Source organism: Salminus brasiliensis, chromosome 2 (assembly GCF_030463535.1).
Source record: "Salminus brasiliensis chromosome 2, fSalBra1.hap2, whole genome shotgun sequence".
NCBI classification, from domain to species: Eukaryota; Metazoa; Chordata; class Actinopteri; order Characiformes; family Bryconidae; genus Salminus; species Salminus brasiliensis.
Window position 1 is genome coordinate 36,011,829 of NC_132879.1, and position 20,007 is coordinate 36,031,835.

Below are 20,007 nucleotides of genomic sequence, written 5' to 3' on the forward strand. Positions count from 1 at the left end.
GACACCTACTCATTGTTTCTCCTGAAATCAAGTGTATTTAAAAAGAGTTTATCCTGCTTGCTATCCAGCAAGCATTAGTGAGGTCAGGATTTTGGATGATCGCCACCCCACCTCATACCCAACTCCTCCCAAATGCTTTCGATGGAACTCCAGAGCTCAGTACAATGAAGGGGTGTCTACAAACATTTGGACATGTACTGTATGTGCCAAAAGGACTGTCAACTGTGATTGACTGGTTTTCTCAGATTTTTTTTGTCAGTCGGCAATACAATTTTTTAGGTATTTTTTTATTTTTAAGGTGTTATTAAGGCCGTAAACTGAATCAAATGCCAATATTTTAGTGCACTAATCCAACATCACCTAAACATTATTCATTAATACATCAAATACAGCTCAAACCAATTAAGTATGATATGATTCGGATATCTTTAAGCATCCCACTTTAAATCCTATCTTGTTCTTATAGGTATAGAGAGAACTTTTCATGGGATGCAGGTGCCTTTATTTACCCCATACACAATCACATATCCCCACCTCATTCTTAAATTTAGTCAGGGAATAGCTGAATATGATTCTTCATGTGATTACGAATACTTTCTGCAATCTGTGTTTCATTTTTCATTCGGTTGTAGTAGTCCAGAAAAAGACCATCTGGGTTGATGAGGTATATAATGATGGTGTGGTCCACAATGTAGTCACCGTCATCGTCCTTTGGCCCAGCACTGGCATACACCCTGTATGCCTGGCCAGCTTCCTTTACCTCCTCAGGTGTCCCGGTCAGTCCAACCAGTCGTGGGTGAAAGTCTTTGACGTACTTTGCCAAGGCGGCCACGTCATCCCTTTCAGGGTCAACAGTAACGAACAGCGGCTGCACACGAGGCAGGTCAGCCTCTTTGTCCAGCAAATTCACGACGCTGGTCATCTTTTCCAGCTCATCGGGGCAGATATCTGGGCAGTGTGTGAAGCCAAAGTACATGAGGACCCATTTACCCTTATAGTCCTTTTTGCTTCTGCGCTGCCCAGTGTGGTCCAGCAACGAGAAGCCACCCTGGCCCACAGCCACCTTCCTCAGCTGCTCCAGCCGTTGCATCTGCAACTTCTGCTGCTTTTCCCGATGCACATACCACCAGCTCCCTATGATCCCACCACCAAACAGCAGTGTCACAGCCAGACGGTATCTTAGTTTGATCCGGGCCGAGGAGCCAGGCTTTGGTGGTTGGGTGGAGCCTTGAGAAAAGGTGGCTTGCTGCTGATTAAACAGATGTGATCTACCGCAGCACAGGAGAGGGAGTTTATAAGGGTGCCGGCCAAAGCGTATCTGATAGCTGTGTGCCGGTAGTACAGGCGGGGTGCAGCAGTATGCCCTTGGAGTGTGTTGGGGTAAGTTAGGAGTGCATCTGGCTTGGAGAGAGGACCTCAAGACACTCCATGACGTCCCGCGGAAGACAGGAGATCCGAAAGCAAACATGTTCAGGTTGGAGCAGAGCTTGAGATAGAAAAGAGGAGAGGTGATGAACACAATGACCAGAATGTGCCTACATTGCAAGGACTGAGCTGTCAGTAATGTCAGTCGTTAAGGCCAACCACACTGAACTGTATTTACTAAATTCTTAAGACAGGGAAATAGCAGTTCTGCACCCCAATACTGTACAATAACCTTAATATAAAGAGCCAGTATACTGTTTGATTGCATTATTTGCATGTAGAAGCCACAGTTTCATGACTTACACAGTGCACTATGGAGGAAGCAGGGGGACGCACCGTAAGTGAAACTCACTTCATGCTAGTGGTGTCAAAGCCAGGCTAGCTCACTTTACCCTCATTACAAGCTAAGACTGAAAAGATCAGACAAGGTCTATAAACTCATTAATGCTTTACGCTAATAATAATAATAAAATACAGCCGTTAATACCAACCCCGTAGCCGGTGCTCCCTGTCACCCCTCCGACATCAGCTAACAGCTAGGACAGCCGGCAGCGTGTGACTAGTGAACGCCATTTTGGTTTCGAATCAGCAGATTCAGTTCTGCTCAGCAAGTGTATTTCCAACGGCTTTCACATGGTCAACAAAGTAAGACTTACTGACTTTTTACTTTGCATTATAAATTAAGTGAGACTTACATAAAGAACTTCTACGACTTTTTAAGAAATTGATAGTGATTTTTGATAAAGTTGTTGGGTAGTCGGTAGAAAACTGTCCATTATTGGCAGATTCGCTACTATTAAACAACTCATTGTGCTCGAATCGTTTGGGTTTTTGAACCGGTTCTTTTTAAGAATCGGACCGATTCACAAATCCCGAATCATAATAATTGCCTGTGTAATCTAATAAAATCCGAATAATATTCTTTGACAATTTAAATGTATAATTTCACATTGAAAATATATTATAATAAATATCCCAACATTGAAGATTTTAAACTTTATCAAATAAGTTCAATGCAACCAAGAAAATTCGGGCATATTGTTAACGTTTTCCAAATTGTGTTATATAGCTAGTATAGCTAGTATTTCGCAAAACGGATGATCAAATTCAAGATTAACGTGTACAGCACCTGATCAACGTACCCAGACAGCAATCAGTCACTGAATAGATGTTAAATCAAGGTTAAACTGTCAACATTAACTTCACTGAATTAACAGTCCCTTCTGACGTTGATTCATCATCACTTTTGCCCTCTGAATTAATACTGAACCACTAAAAAAAAAAAAAAACATTAACAGAAATCCAACACTACCTTAATACACCAATTAAAACACTATTACTGCAGTAAAATATGGTAAATCATTATTATTATATATCTATATTATATATTATATAAATATCGTTATTTTTCAGAAATATCAGTAAACATCAGCACAGTAAAACATAACTACATTAGCTTATCTCACTAATCAGCAGTAATGCACTTCCACTAACAGCTGAAGACATAGCTAGACTAGCTCAAATCTTCAGTCACAGCCAGGCATTTTGCCTCAGTAATGTAAAGGTAATTTAGTTCATATCCAGTTAGAACCGATATGTATTACCAATAATCACGTTATTAAATGCTTTGTTTTCTCCCTATCTCAGAGGCAGCGGTTAGCTGTAATGGTGTGTTCAGGTCTGTTGGAGTCGCCAGAGTAAAGTCAATGTAGCTAGTCAGTGTCAGTGTGCTGCCAACCTTAGAAACTGGCAACTTTACTTTACTGGCAATTCTGTACTGTTTATCCAACATAGTACTGATAATAAAATCCAACCTTAATCAAAACGTCAACTAATTATCAACTGAATTATGAGCTGGAGTGGATCTATGCCACAGCCATAGGTGGATTAAAGTCCAGAGAGCATACTTGGCCTTATTAAAAGAATAACCTCCCATTATTCAGTCTGATGTAGCCCAGTGCAGGCTTCTGTTAGCCTGTGTAACAAAAGTTAGCCTCCAAGCATGTTCAGTGGTCCAGTGATATTGGGATAGCGGTAGCTTGAGAAGATGCAGTGGTGGCTCAGCGGTTAGAGCGCCGGGATATCGATAACAGGGTTGTGGGTTCGATTCCCGGGCTCGGCAAGCTGCCACTGTTGGGCCCTTGAGCAAGGCCCTTTACCCTCTCTGCTCCCCGGGCGCTGGAGTTGGCTGCCCACCGCTCTGGGTGTGTGTGTGTACTCACTGCCCCTAACACGTGTGTGTGTGTGTGTGTGTGTGTTCACTACCAGATGGGTTAAATGCGGAGGACACATTTCGCTGTACAGTCCACACTGTACAGTGATGAATACGTGCACCTAAAAAAAAAAGATGCAGTGGCTCTCTTCATTTGCTTCATGCTAGCCTTCACCCTACCAGTACTGGATCACAACTATAGGGCCCAAATCTGTGTGTGACTGGATCAGCATGCATGTTGGAATAAAGGAAAACTGACCAGCTAATTTATCAGACCTCAGTCCCAGTTCTGAGTCTTTAACAGCAGGAAGGGGGCAAAGGTCAGAATCCTAGTCTCACTGCTATCTGAGTACAATTAACACCAGTAATTACATCTTTCATTATTTAATTACATCTTTACTTCCATCCAGATTTAACTGAAATATTTGGATCGATCTTTGATTCTTATACTACTTATAAGGAAAAGACTTCCTCCATCACATCTCCATAAAACGACCATTCTGAAATGACAGCCATCGAGGTCTGATTCTCCTTTTTTAAAGCTAACTTGCCTCGTATAAAAACTACAGAGAATCGTTTCGAGCACTGAATCGAGCTTCACTCCTCGCCGAGCCTCTGTAGACCATCAGAGATTAGCTACAATTTTTTTCCCAGTAATGATATCAGATTTACAGATCTATGAGAACAACATATCCGTCCACATTTTTACTAGTAAGAGTCCAGTTGAAGTTATGTATTTTATTTATATTTTTGCCAGCACAAACTAAAATGACTAATATCTACACTGTAATTACTCTTAATAGAAGTAGATATTTAGATCTGAAACCGCACATATGTTAAATGCACATAACTACTCAAAAGTAACATTTATTATTCATGCATGTATGTATGATAGTTTAGTTCACAGCTGTATGTTTAATATCAAATGGGACAAATGGTTTTTGTATCCTTTATAATGCATAAGTATGCATTTGTTTATAACATGCATAGAAACATGGTGGACTAAGACATTGGAACAATTGAAAAACACCATCTCTTCCACTACGTTTATGTGTTAACCGGTCACAGGCTGTCACGCAGTAAAACAGACTGCATTCGTGACATAGCCATGTAAAGAATCATTATGCAGATCACAATGATTTGCAGTTCATCTTCATTCAGAGAATGGCATTGATTTAGTGCATGTTCAAACCAAACAGAAATACCAAACAGAGCACAGAGGTCGGTCATGGAGACCCACTCCACCCTCTACCACACCTAATCCAACTCAACATCAACTAATTATCAACTGAATTATGAGCTGGAGTGGACCTGTTGTAGCTGGGAACATGTGCAGGGCGGTTGGATGAGTGAGGAGCCCAAGGCTCTATTTCTAGACCTGTACCGGTCTGCACAGCAATCTAAGCACTGTCTCTATTATCTGAATATTATTGATTCGACCACTGGTGAAGCCACAGCCATCCGTGGCCAAAAGCCTTGAGAGCATAATTGGCCTTGCTTTTCTAAATGGGAGGTCCATTTTTCAGTCTGATGTAGGCTAGTGCAGGCTTCTGTTAGCCTGTGTAACAAAAGTTAGCAGTTAGTGTTCTCCTCCAAGCATGTTCAGTGGTCCAGTGATATTGGGATAGCGGTAGCTTGAGAAGATTCAGTGGCTCTCTTCATTTGCTTCATGCTAGCCTTCACCCTACCAGTACTGGATCACAACTATAGGGCCCAAATCTGTGTGTGACTGGATCAGCATGCATGTTGGAATAAAGGAAAACTGACCAGCTAATTTATCAGACCTCAGTCCCAGTTCTGAGTCTTTAACAGCAGGAAGGGGGCAAAGGTCAGAATCCTAGTCTCACCTCTTCTGTTGAAGGTTAAAACATTTAATTATTCCAAATTAGTACAACCTACAACTACAGTTGGGCTTCCCAAATGGGCCCTATTATTATAGCCCACCTTACTATCCCAAATGTGTCCCATATTGCTCCGATGTGCCAGTGTACAACTCAGATGGGACCCATGTTTAACTCCTCCTTGTCCCATCACTGACCCTGATGGGCCTCCATATGTGGGGCCAGCACTGAACCCATGGACACAACTTTCTGGTTTCCAGTTGGTGCTACCCATGCAGGCCCCACATTGTTCCAGAAGTCGTGTGGTTTGTTCAGGTGCCACTTTGCAAACTGAAGGCATGCTGCCATGTTCTTTTTAGAGGCTTTCTCCTGGCAACCCTTCCAAACAAGCCATATCAGTTCAGTCTTTCTCTAATTGTACTGTCATGAACGTGAGCATTTAACCTGCTAACGGAGGCCTTTAGAGTCTGAGATGTGGCTTGATGAGATGTGGCCAAGATGTCTTGAATGTTTTCTACTTGTGAATTATCTTTCTCACTGTAGAATGATGGACTTCAGATTGTTTGCAAACAGCCTTACAATGCTCCCCAGATTGATGGGCGGCAACAACTGCCAAAGCGTCTGCTTTCAGAGAGGTGGTAATGTTTTGCAGATCAATAAATCAAGGACATTTGCTTGGCAGCACCTGGCTGTACTATTCTAATGAAAGCAGTTAAGGTGTTCTTCATTTTTCTAACATTGCTTCTGCATTTTGGCCTAGTTTTAAATAAAGTATAACACGGTGGCATTTGTCATGTACTGCTTTTCATTTAGGTTGTATTTATCTAATTAAGAGACCTTCTAAGGACCAGATGTCTTTTAGAATGTCCTGATACATAAAATCATCTAATTAAAACAGGGTTTCCTTTATTTTTCACATGACTGTATAGTGTAATTAAAAGTGTCCTTTAAGAGTGAGGAAGTGAAGTGTGAGCACACACAAAGACCCATAAAGCTTAAAGGCTTGTCATGATTGCATTCAATAATTTCTTAAGCAGACTAACATTCCTGCTGTGTTTTTTGGTCACCATGGCTAGAATGGAAATGATGAGGCCAATAGGAACTTAACTGTACAGGAAGTTTCATTTGCCTGTGCTCTCCTGATAGAACTTATAGAGGAAAGTGTCCCTTCCTCTCTGTTTGGGCAGAGTGAATACCTAAGCCCAAAGCAAACATAAAGCAGGTAGGAAAAGGAAGAAACGAGCGGTCCACTTAAACAGCGGACTAAGATGGCTTTGCCAGCTTGTACAAAAACGTTTACGAATCAAATCAAATTAAATCAATCTTTACTTTAATTGTCACGTAACATCACGTAACACATGTGTATGGGTGAGTGAAAGTCCCTAGCAGTAAAATACTGAAAATATACACATTGACATACACCAGGAGCATCAATCTTATCCGCAAAGGGCTGGTGTGGCTACAGGTTTTCATTCTAAACAGCCAGCAGCACACTTGATTCCACCGGGGAGTCTTCCAGCAACTGATCACGTGAGTTTTTGCTTAGGAATTAGGACCGGCACATCGGCCCTTTGCGGGTAAGATTGGACACCCCTGGCATGCACTGTTGCATTGATCTTCGTTTGAAAAATATTGAGAGATGGTAATGTAACAATTACACACATACTACTAAAGAAATGCCTTGTAATGAATTCATTTGTAAAATGTAATTAATAGAACTGTAATTGTTATTGTGATGAAAAAGTTTGGACATCCCACATTTATTACTACTTCAGATGCCTAAAATTAGAATCAGCTGCAGATGATTAGAACATCATTAGAGGGGGTTTTGGAGGAGCCTGTGTTATTTAAACCTCAGACATTCAGTTTACTTACGGTTTGCTTATGATTGGTAAAGTGAATGTTATTATCATGGTGAGAGCCAAAGAGCTCTCTGAGGCCTTCAAAGAGCTCTCTGAGGCCAGGAAGAAAGTTGTAGAGGCAGTTGAGTCTGAGGAGGGATTTAGAAATATCTCACAGATTTCTTTCTACAGTGGTGGTGATACAAACTAGGGGTCCTGTTGTCTAAAGCACAAATATTTAGAATTATTCAACTTTCCAGACCACAGTGCATCACACGTTTTACAGGTTTCTCTTGTACATTTCACACCAGACCACTCAGAGGTTTAATTATAAACTTTATTTACATATTATTCATTCAATTATGAAGAAGATCCAGCAAATGGATGTTTAGCAAATGATTTATATTATTTCAAAAGGTGAAGAAAGAAAACTGGGACCAGGGACCATATACAAACCTATACAAACCTACGTGGGGGTCAAGATTAATCTGTCCAAAGCACATTGTTCCTGAGGTTCTGGTCTTGTCTAGATGTTCTTCAGGAAACTTTATTCTTTCCCTGATGTTTTATGCTGATGTTTTTTTCAAATATTTGAACCTCATTATAACTTCATTATTGATATTATTTTGATATTTTGTACAGTTATATGTAACTGTTATGGAATCATCTACAGCTCTTGTTCATTCTCTACAATAACCTACAGTATATTTACAGCTTTTAATTCTTTGCAACATATCGCTGCTGGCCACTGAACAATTTGTATCTTCATTTTTGTACTTCTGTACTCTATGTAAATAGGGAATGAATGGACCAATTGAACATTTTGCCCTTTCCTGTAAAGTCACCATTTTGGAGATACATGTTTTGGAGAGTGATGATATGACGTTATACAGGACTAACACAGTGTTAAGATTATGTTGTTACATTTATTTGGAACCATACATTATATTGAATTGAAAACAGTGATTCCACACTATTGAACAGTAGTGTACACTACTTGTGAAGCATGAGATGATTATAGTGCTATACTGAGGCTGTAAAGTGGTTTTGCTTGTGTTTTAAAAGCCAGACTGGAAAATAAATCATCACCTCTAATCAATGTCTCAGTGCTCTTGCCGGTCAACCTCCTGTTTGCACTCTCCAGAATAAACGGAAGTGAGAACTGGCTAAACTGACCCCAATCTGGGCCCAAATATAGCTCATTTACCAGACTCCCATTGGCAGAACTGTGTGTATCGACCAGGGGCATCATTATGGTTTTAAATTTGTGGGCAGTATGAATTTATGTTACCTCTCCATATTCACCATAATAGCATTTAACCAGTGTGTATCATCTCAAAACTCGTTACTACAGTTACTCTAATAACCAGTGGGTGGAGTCCACCGAACCTGACTATGCAAAGACTATGTCTTTGGCCACCTTTTTCAACCATTTTCAAACTTCTCCATGAAGAAAGCCAGTATTTACAGTTACCATCCTATAATTTACCCAAACAGTCCTTTATTAGGTCATTATCTTACATCAGTGATTAGACTGAAAACAAGGAAGCCTTCTTATTTTTTACTAAACATTTGTATTATTGATTTATTTTTATACTATGTAGCAAAAACACACTTACTGCCCTACATAAAGAGTTTGAAACTGTTTTCTTCTGTGGCTTCTATCGGTTAGCAGTGATGTAGTCCTGTCCTGAGTACTTATACACAGGGACAATGAGGAACACCTGGGACTAAAAAGGAGGCGTGGCTAGTGAAGAGGCACAGGTGGGAACACTGACAAACAGGCAGGACTAGGACTGACAAACAAACAGAGCCATGTGCTTGAGAGCACATGGTGAGGCCAGAGAGAGGGAAAAATATCTCATAATATTTCTATATATACAACTGGTAGGTGAACCCCAAGAAATATGTTTACATGATTCACAAGGAGCTCTCTGTACATATTTTATGACTCAAAAGGTACTCCTGTTCACTGGTGGTGTCGTTTTGCCAAATACACACAACCCAGCCTGAAGAAATTAGGTAAAGTGTTAAGGTTATAATTAGGTTTAGGTGTAGTAGGTCAGGTTTAGGTTGAGGTGTGTGTTCAGGAAATAAAAATTCACCTGTTAGGGTAAGAGTTAGGGTACGTTTGGGTTAAGTCAAGGTTAGCAATTAGGTTTAGGTGTAGGTTAGATAAAGTTTAGCTTAGGTCAAGGTTAGACTTAGGTTTAGGTGTGGTAGTTTAGGTTTAGGTGTAGGTTAGGTAACATTTAGGTTAGATTAAGGTTAGACTTAGGTTTAGATGTTTTTAGTTTAGGTTTAGGTGTGGTAGTTTAGGTTTAGGTTGAGGTGTATGTTAGGTAAAGTTTAGGTTAGCTTAAGGTTAGACTTAGGTTTAGGTGTGGTAGTTTAGGTTGAGGTGTATGTTAGGTAAAGTTTAGGTTAGCTTAAGGTTAGACTTAGGTTTAGGTGTGGTAGTTTAGGTTTAGGTTGAGGTGTATGTTAGGTAAAGTTTAGGTTAGCTTAAGGTTAGACTTAGGTTTAGGTGTGGTAGTTTAGGTTTAGGTCAAGTCAAGTCAACTGGGTTTTATTGTCATTTCAACTACATACAGAGTACACAGTGAAACGAAACAACGTTCCTCCAGGACCATGGTGCAACATAGTGCATACAAGACACAAGTGCAACACAAACAAACAAGTGCGGACAGACAACACAACACAGTACAGACCAGAGAATAATAAATAATGACGGTAGTGTGCAAATTGTGCAATGTGCAGTCCAGTGAGGTAGTAACGTTATTAGTGCAAATGCTTGTGCAAAAAAAAATGCTTCCCATGTTATCTGGGGTAAATGGTTGGTTGGAGAGAGAGAGAGAGAGAGAGGGAGAGTGTACATGTACCAGAAAGATATCAGTTCAGAAGTTGAGTTGTGTTGAGGAGTCTGATGGCTTGGGGGAAGAAGCTGTTGCAGAGTCTGGTCGTGTTGGACCGGATGCTGCGGTACCTTCTTCCTGATGGCAGGAGGGAGAACAGTCTGTGTGAAGGGTGGGTGGAGTCATCCACAATGTTGGTTGCTTTGCGGATGCAGCGGGTGGTGTAAATGTCCATGACGGAGGGGAGAGAGACTCCGATGATCCTCTCAGCTGTCCTCACAATGCGTTGGAGGGACTTGCGGTCAGAGGCTGTGCAGGTCCCAAACCAGGCAGTGATGCAACTGCTTAGGATGCTCTCTAGGTGTAGGTTAGGTAATGTTTAGACTGAATAGGTGCATACACTGTATGTAGATGTAGTTCCATTACATAATAACACCAAATAAATTCATGAACAGGCTGTTTTTTGCAGGCAAGTGTAGATTTTGCGGATGGACTGCAATGACTGAGGAGTGAATGAGACATTTTAAAACATGATCAGGGTTTAGATTATTACGGCACCTTTCAATAACAACATAATGAATGATTTACTCATTGTAAATACCGATCTTTTTGTACATGTAACCAAGTAAATGTAACTACTTACAAGCCACTACTGCTAATTACGAGAGCAAATGTGGCAAAACTGGGCTCCTAAACTGGGGCACGTCTCTGCGGAGGCCACTGTACTGTCGTCGCTCTGTCGTGACCAATTAGCTGTGTATCTGGTTTGGATGCCCTTTTCAGCTGGGCACGAAGGAGTGGGAGGCATTGGTGGATGGGGGGGACAAAAAGCGAATCAGCTCCTTGAGCAGACCCATCTCCTCTACAAACAGCACCCGGTTGTCATGAGAACCTGTTTGGCCTTTTGTTCTGTATGCAAAGAGGATGTGTGCTCATCGTTGAACTCATTATTAGCCCAGTAGCTGATTTTTGGGGACACTGAAGGGTACGGGACCACTGAAGAGCAACACTTGGGGAAGCAGAGACACTAATTACAATGCAAGAGGATGTCTAGTTTCTTCCACTGCTTCAAAAGCGAGCAATACGTCCCTTGTTTAGGATATGAGGTAATGGAACTAGAACAGGATCTGTGTCATCTGTTGGACGATGACAGGAAGGAAGTTGGTTTTAGACCAGCACTCTTATTCATGCCTTCTATATGACTGCGAGTCCAGCAGTTTTTACTCCCAACCTGAACATATTTCTTTGAGATAGCTGACAGTGACATGTCTTAGAACAAAAGAGTTTTGCTCAGGGTAAGACTAAGATCCTCTGGGGCCTCTGGGTATTAAAGCAGCATTTTGTGAGAATAGAGGCTATTGATATCATGCCCCTGCTGGAACATGCAATGTCTGGACTGAGTGGCAAAACATTCTGCAGTACGACCAAACCAGGAAATAAACTAGCGATTACCTGTGCAAGTTAAAGGCAGCTGGACTCAACAGCAATCCATCCAAATTATCAAACAACCAATGTTCCATGGACAGGATAAAGCTCCATATCTGAGAGCACAAAGTGGAGTGAATGGAGTGTGTTCACATCCATCTATCCCTGTTTTTGGGTTAGTGAAATTCATACTAAAGGATAACACTGCCACTCAGTGGGCTTGACCGCAGTGACTTCCCAACCTGTGAGGTCATGCAAATACCCTCTATTGCTATTTCTTGCGCCTGGGCTTCTCCTACAGTTTTTCCCACTTTGAGCCAAGACTTGATTTTCTGTATTTATGGACGAGTTGAAAGATACAGGGCTATAAAGTGATATTTTAGGATTTTCACAAATATGATTTAGGTTACGCAGCGTTATGCAGTTCCTACAAGAGTTGTCCTGCAAACCTCGCCAAAGTTACACATAGTGAAGTGTTAGCAGTGTGCTGAGCCCAGAGTGGCAACTATAGAGATGCTATTCTCCCTATTACAAGTCAGTGGAGCATCACTTTTATTATTTTAAGCATTGTTTTAAGGTAAAAATGATGGATAATCCTGCTTCAAAATGATCTGTCCCCAAGAACTCTGCATTACAGTCTCTCTATCACACAACACTTAACCAATGATAAAAACCGAATATTTTGCTCTGTTCAGCTGGGTATGCTAACAAGAGGAAAGCAACTCACTCATTGAGATCACTCATCATTCGTTCATATTAATTCATCTTAGCCTCTTTTTCCCAGGACATGGGGGGTTCAAAGCCTACGCAGAATCATTGGGCTCAAGGCAGGAATACTCCCTGGACAGGGGGCCGATCCATTACAGGGAACCACACACCCGTTTACTTCCACCTGGGGGCAATTTGGTACAGCCAGATCACCTACCATGTGTTTTTGGTGGGAAACCAAGGGCACACAGAGAACACACCAAACTCCTCACGGAGATCAAGGCGAGGATCGAACCCACATCCCCAGACACACTACCTGCAGTGCCACCTGGCATGTGTAATGTTGGTTATACAGTACATAAACTGGATTATTAGAGTGAAAGTATTGAAGCTATTTGGTGCATCATTTAGAAAGTACCCCAACATTAATACACACCTTTTCTCTCATTTCCACCCTGCATTAGCCCAATTTGGTGGGGAAACTACCAATCTGGCAATCCGGGGGCGGGGAGGGGGTGAGAACCAGCAGGTCAGACAAAACAGTGCAGTGTTTCTGGTTGCTGTAGCAACCCTGTAGCTTAGAATCCCTTCCGTTTTCCCACACTGTTTTCAGACTGTTCTAGCCGTTTCACTTCCATGGCTTTTTTCGTCCTGGACACCAAAATGGGAGGGCACTGCCTCCACAGTTTCAGTTTTGGAGTTGTGATTGATTGATTGTTCTACTAAACAAATCTTAAAAACTGCATTTTCCTAATCTAGTCACAGTCTAATCACTATCTGCGCATCTGTATCACTTGAATACCAAGATAATAATAATATGTAACATGTAAGATAACATGTAAGATGTAAATATGTAATAACAAATTCCCTTAGGTTAAAAACATTGAAGTATTTAACTTAAAGCCGTATGCCATTACCCATAAAGATGTTTTAGAGAAACACAGCCATGCAAGACTGTGATACAGAACATTTAGCCTAATACAGTTAACAGTCATCTGACTCTTTCTGTGTAAGCGTACTACCCTAGAAGGCATAAATTGTCCAGCGAAGGCTTTTTACTAGATTTTGGAGCATGATTTGATTGCACTGTGAGGATTTGATTGCATTCAGTGACAAGAGCATTATTGAGGTCAAGATATTGGATGATTACCACTCCACTCCACCCCATCCCCAACTCCCCATCTCATCTCAAAAGAACTGGATGGAGCACCATCCATCCTTGCAAAAAACACAGATCCACTGCTCCACAACTCTGGGGGGCTTTATATCCCTCTAACCCAATAGGTTCATGTTTATCTGCTCTAGAGAGTCCTATTCTCTACAGAGACTAGACAAGCTGTATGTGTGTATGAGTGTGTGTGTGTGTGTGTGTGTGTGTGTATGTGTGTGTGTGTGTGTGCATTCGCACATCTGTATCACCAAATGGATTCAACTTAAAGTAGATGAATGCATTCATTAGAAGGGGTGTCCACAAACATTTGGACACATTCCTGATGTTACATTAGAAACAATCTAGACTATCAGTGCATCTCAAAACGTGGCATCACTCTGTTCTCTCAGTCTCTTTCTGACTGATTTTGGTCGTGCTTGTATGTATAATTAACTGCGAGAGATTATTTCGATGTTTTTCATTTTTAGGGAAAATGTATGAAATATGCATGATTTTGTACATCCATGTGGAAAAATGTGCTAAAAGTATCTCACCTATAAAAATACATGTTTATATAATAATAATAATAATAATAATAATAATAATGGAGGAAAAGCTTTTTTCAAATTAGATGTTGAGATGTCTGAGATGCAATCATGTTGTGTTGTGTTGGCCTAATTTCTTCAACTTTGAACAATCACAGCTTGCCTCCATACTTTTTGGGGTATGTTAGACTGCTTAATGTAGAGCCCAAATGCCTTCACTGGATCATGCTGTTACAACCCTTTACAGAAACACAGCCTATGATTATTCTGCATTTTTTGAATCCTGCCATTTGAAACTGGATCCTCCTGGAATGCAATCAGTGAACCATTTGTTGCTTTAGAACAAAACAGTGCACGTTTGCCAAGCCAGAGAAATGCTTCATTAAGGCCACAGTGAGGAAAGCCTTTCCAGTGTAGGAGAATCCCTCCTAGGCCCATAGCTCGGATTAAGACTGCTAATCTGGGATCAGTGTATTCCCAAATGTTTCATACGTATGTCAGATCAGTGCTGCTAACACAGTTCTGCAATGCTGTGCAAACAATGTTAGGGAAAATGCCTTTAGTGTTAACACCTGTCTGGACTCCTGTCTGCTTGCATGTCTGGCATTGGTCAAATCATTACTAGAAACGTGGAAAACACCAACGGGCCTAGAGTGAATGTAAACACCACTCTCAGTTTAGCAAAGTGTCGCCCGCCTTTTATCTTCCAGCAAGTCGGCAGTGTTTCAAAACTTTACCTCTTACTTAATTGCAAAGGTTTAACCATTAACATTCCCTTTTCAGCTTTGGAAACATTACATCATTAAGAACAGGGGTAATCATTGGTGAGACACAGCATGACCTCAATCAGGGCACCTTGTGTATGTGTATGTGTGCGAGTGTGTATACAGTCATTAGCGCCAGCTAATAGTGGTAGATAACTGCGTTCTGTAAACAGACCAGAAGGTGCAGGATTGGTTGGAAATAAGGAAACTTCTGTGAAAATAGACAGAGACTGGTGTCATTTGTCTTTCAAGGTGCAAGGACAACGTTAGTGGGTGGATACACTGGCTTCCTCAGTTGGGAGGACGGCTGGGCATTGTGGAAGACACTGTCTTCGATTAAAGAGTGTAATATTGTGCTGCATGGTTGTGGCTTGCCAACATGCTCATTTGAGGCCCACATGAGTGGAATGTGCACTATGTGGGTTCCAGGTGGGCATGGACTCATAACTACTTTGTTACTGGGACCCATTTGGGCTTCCCAAATGGGCCTCATTGTTACTGTCTCATTGTTATTGTCCCATCTAGGCCAACATGGATCCCAAGGACAAAACTTTCTGGATCCCAGTTGGGCTACACATATGGGCCCCACATGGACATGTTAGCTGGGGAGGGAAATCAGCCTAATCAAGTCAATGTATTTCTTTAAACACATTTAAAATCAATAAAAAAAACAATTGAGGTAAAAGTCTTACATGGATTGAAGTAAGAAATAATGAAGATAATGCATGTATCAAAAAATCACTCAAAAAGATGCTAAAGTAGCATAGGGGAGAGCAGAGCACCAACTAACGCGGAGTGTAACAAGGACCTCAGTTCAACAGATTCCAGATGAACATGCTATTCATCAGTTTCTTAGTAATCTAACTGACATTGGCATTGCACAGCAGTACACAGAATTTAGTCTCCACATTTAACCCATATGTGGCAGTGAACACACACACACACACTCACATTACTGAATAGGGGCAGTGAATGCACACACCCAGAAAGGTGAGCAGCCACCTTATTACCTAGGGAGCAATTGTGGGTTATGTGTCTTGCTCAAAATGTTAAAGGAGAAGAAAGCACTTTAATCTTGCTTTAATCCCCACACCCCCACTTCCTTCCAGTCTAGGGTAACCTTTTAGTCCCAAACCCACCTCTCTCTCTCGCTCTAACCTTTAGGTCACAGCATTTTAATCTCCTTCTTGTTGGCTTTTACAAAGTCGCATTCTGAAACATATAATCAGCCAACAGCAAGAGCTAGCCAGGCGGAAGTCCGGCCTCCATCCGACAGGGTTAGTTTTAACACAGTGATTGCCTCTTTTTTTTAAATTATATTATTTTTAAGATGTATTTATTACATTTTTGCAGATTATGTACGAAAAATATTATTAATTTAAACACAAATTAAAATGCTATCCCATATTACACTAAACATAACGGACCCACTGCAAACTATGCACATCGGAATAGGTCAAAGCCCACAGGCTGTCAACAGTGGTCAAATTGTGTATAGAAAAAAATACAAAGCTTAATGGTGGTTGAAAAAAACAGGCGGGTTATGAACCGTGACTTTGCTAATAGTTTTTTTTTTTCAGTAACTAGAAAAGAACAGACAAACAAATCTGTCCATTTGACCCCAAACCCGTTTTTATAGCAACCAGTGGCCTCCTGCTTCAGCTTAGAAAACCTACTGCATTTAAAAAAAAATAAAAAGCCCTTGAATCTCAGACGGATTGACAAAGGCAGTGACCCTCATGCTTAATTTGGTCAGAAACTTGTGGTGCTCAGGTCACACATTCCCGACTAGGGAACAAATAGGGTCTGTTAAATGGATGGAGGGACATGGTGTTTGTTTAGAATTCAAATGTGGAGAGGGCTCGGCTCTTGCATCCTCATCCACCCCCCCCCCCCCCCCCCCTTCTCATCTGTGCGGCGTTTCCTCGCGTTTGTCAGCTCTCTGGTGTCAGACCCCACTCCAAGAGCATCGCTGCAGCATACCAAAACACCTCCAGCACAAATAATGTTTGAGGGTAAACATGCCAGTCTGAGATGTTTACCCACAAACAGCATGCATTTGGGGTGGGTCTTGTCTTGCTGCTTTTGAGGAAATTGGATAACACTGTATAAAATATTTAATAGAAAGTCAACTTTATGTGGAAATTATTTTACTTCAGGGTTTTAAGGAGAAGCTTGAGTTTAAGCTTGATTCAGTGGTTGAGGGTACTGTATACTTCTACAGTAATCAGTGATCGCTTTACTTGAGTAAAGTTGAGTAGGACAGAAGTGTTAGCATTTCAAAATATTCAGGAATGAACAATTCCATAATGTTGGGGTACACACTCACCAAGCACTTAGCTTCACTCTTTAAAATAAAGGTGCTTTAAAGGGTTCTCTGAGCGATTGCATAGAAGATCCACTTCTGGTTCCATCACTTGATCTAAAGGTTCGTCACACTCAACACACAACATCTCTGGAACCCTTTGAAGCCTTTTGAAGAGTGCAGGAATACCTGTCTACCTACACATTCATGCAATTACCTAATCAGCTAATTGTATGGCAGAAGTGCAATGCATAAAATCATGGGCCAGCAGCTTCAGCAAATGTTCACAGCGACCATCAGAACAGGGGGAAAATATAATATCAGTGATTGTTGGTGTCAGACAGGCTGATTTGAGTATTTCCAGAGATGCTGCTCTCCTGGGCCTTTCAGCACAACAGTCTCTAGAGTTTACTCAGAATGAAGTCTTGTTGATGAGAGAGGTTGAAAACAGAGAATGGCTGCATTGGTTCAAGCTGATAGAAAGGCCATAAAAACTTAGTTAACCACTCAGTACTGAGCAGAAAGTGTGCTGAGCAGAAAAGCATCTTACACCTATTTGAGTATTGTTGCTGACCCTGTGCCTTCCTTCATGGCCATAATTACCCATCTTAGCTACATCCACCATGATAATAGTGATAATGCACCATACCACAGAACAAAAATCATCCAAATCTGGGTTCATGAACATGATAATGAGTTCTTCAGTGGTCTTCCCAGTCTCTGGATCTTACTCCAACTGAACACCTTTAGGAATGTACGTAAATGTGCCCCTTTAAACCAGATGTACAGTAGTTCTTCAACCAAGACATATTTGGTGTCTAAATGTAGCTTATGTAGTTTAGCACTGGAGCTACAAGGCTAGTATAGCTCACAATGGTCAATGGTTATCCAAATCCTCTCCTAACAACTAATTCTTAAAACCCGAGGGCAGTTTTCAGTCCTAGCTCACTCACATCTGACCTTCAAGGTGTAAAACCAGTTTGAACTGGTCTCTTGAACGGATGATGAAGTCTAGCCTTGGGCTAAAGTCTATTGTTTCGCTATTAAACATGCTGTTTAGCCTCGGCTTAGGCCAAAAACCTTCTTCAGCTCTGATTTTGTTGGCTGTGTACCGTCTCTGCATGGGTGCAATTGGTTGCCAGCCCAGATGGTTTATACAAAGGAGAACATTGGGCATGGGCATGGTGAAACTCTTCATGCTTCAGTGCTCTTCACAAATATCTTTTATGATAACAGGTGGATGTAAGGTTCTCATTGGCTCTGCGTGTCCCTCTCACTCATAAAACACAGCATTTAGAAACCCCTATTAATGATTGGCTAAGAGGAAGCTGTAAGCTCAGTGACTGAGTGTGTTTTATTGTTCTTGCGTGCTGTAAAGTGAGATATCTTTGGCCCTGAATGTTAGACTTTGGAATCACTGCCTTTCAAACAGTACGAATCCTTCTCATCTCAGTGTTGTCTCAAAAGTGAGACAACAGAGGTGGGTCCTCACCCACGCCTGCAGTGACGAAGATGGTAAATGCTTCATTAATGAACTCATGTTGTTTGTGACATGACCTGTTTCTCACCATGGAGTCATTCTGGTTTGTTTGAATCCAAATGTACGAGAAATGCATTTGAGTAGGAGGCGTTTTAGGTAAACAGAGGGAGATTGTTAAAGGGGGAACCCACCGATTCCTTCAAAACATTCCTCCTAATGAAATCAGTAAGATGTAAACAGAGTCCTTCAGATTGGTTTGATGTGAAATGTTCTGTTCCACTGAGAAAAAAGTCTGTGAATTGCTCACAGTGGCGGAGAATAGAACCAGATGTCAGAAGAGCTGAATGCCTTTAAAAGCTACATCATGGAAGCTTACTGCGTACATGATAAAAGGTAAGGAACATGCTGCGTGGTGCATGTGACATTGTTTAACAGCAGTTTTCAACATTTCAACGTTGTCTTTTTGAACATATTTAAATATATGGACATTGGACTTTCATTTGAACAATATTTTCCTATCATTTGTAATATCTATGTATGTATCTAATCCCTTCTGTATCTGTATTCATTCCAATTGTATATCCTGGGCCAATCCAAGCCTAGTCCAGTGTGTTTTGGCACGGTTGGGTAAAGGTGCATGTATCTGTCACTGTACTATGTACAGCAAAATGTGCCCTCCATATTTTACCCATCTGTGGTAGTGAACACACACACACACACACACACACACACACACACAAGTGGTCTAAGAGCAGAGCGGTGGGCCAACTCCAGCACCCAGGGAGCAGAGAGGGTAAAGGGTCTTGCTCAAGGGCCCAACAGCAGCAGCTTACCAAGCCTGGGTATCGTACCCACAACCCTGAGCTCTAACCGCTGAGCCACCACTGCCCTGAGTGACTGACCCCCCGGAAAAACTACCTTCATACAGGTTCAACCAGTGGATTAGTGTTGCATCCAGTGTCACTCCAGCTCTCCAGGAAAACAAGCAGAAGCGTAGCTCTCCAGGAACAGGGCTGGAGAATACTGGTACTGCTATAACTTATGGGACAGAGTGTACCTGTTATTCAGTTGTGGTCATTTCTGCCCCTGGCAAGCTGCTTCCCTGGCCCTCATTCTGTATCCAGGATGAATGCCATCTTTTGTGCGTAGTATGCTTAAGAATGTAATATCACTGCGAGGAGAGACGCCACTGCAGTCTGGCAAAACTGGAGTTTTTGGCTGCGGAGCAGAAAAGACGCTCACGACACGCTAGTCAGACTAGACGCGTTGTTTTTTTTCCCGCCCAAAGCATCAGTAGCCCCGCCCCCGTGCGCTGGCATTGGTTAATTGTTCACATCAAAAGAGGTCCGCCAACAAACAACCAACCACAGTGCAGAATGCGGGACAACGCTAGCCAATTACCTCGTGGGGAGGGCGGGGCTTGTCCGAATGCGGGTGGGATATAATAACACAGGCT

At 41.6% G+C, this 20,007-nt stretch overlaps 2 protein-coding genes across 6 annotated transcripts in view; one reads left to right on the forward strand and one right to left on the reverse strand.

The window, feature by feature from the left end:
* Positions 1-175: 175 nt before the first annotated feature.
* On the reverse strand, positions 176-19,745 carry sco2 (synthesis of cytochrome C oxidase 2). Of its 3 annotated transcripts, none has more exons than XM_072672530.1 (2): positions 19,609-19,745; positions 176-1,486 (listed from the first exon to the last, which is right to left on the reverse strand). In XM_072672530.1, exon 2 carries the CDS (start codon positions 1,466-1,468, stop codon positions 548-550), a length of 921 nt encoding a protein of 306 aa, XP_072528631.1. In that variant the 5' UTR covers positions 1,469-1,486; positions 19,609-19,745; the 3' UTR covers positions 176-547. The 3 variants fall into 3 exon arrangements, 2 of the variants coding, with proteins under 2 accessions (XP_072528631.1, XP_072528630.1); XM_072672529.1 differs by lacking the exon at positions 19,609-19,745 and adding an exon at positions 1,917-1,985; XR_011978960.1 differs by lacking the exon at positions 176-1,486 and adding an exon at positions 9,948-10,676.
* The window catches only part of prr5b (proline rich 5b (renal)), a 42,553-nt gene continuing 41,089 nt past the window's right edge, over positions 18,544-20,007 (forward strand). Inside the window, exons 1-2 of one of the 3 annotated variants that reach the window (XM_072672524.1) lie at positions 18,577-18,586; positions 18,861-18,944. In XM_072672524.1, the coding sequence (XP_072528625.1) occupies positions 18,880-18,944 (65 nt within the window). In that variant the 5' untranslated portion in view covers positions 18,577-18,586; positions 18,861-18,879. Of the gene's footprint in view, positions 18,587-18,629; positions 18,945-20,007 lie in introns of those variants that run through there. The other 2 variants (XM_072672528.1, XM_072672523.1) reach the window with 2 other exon arrangements.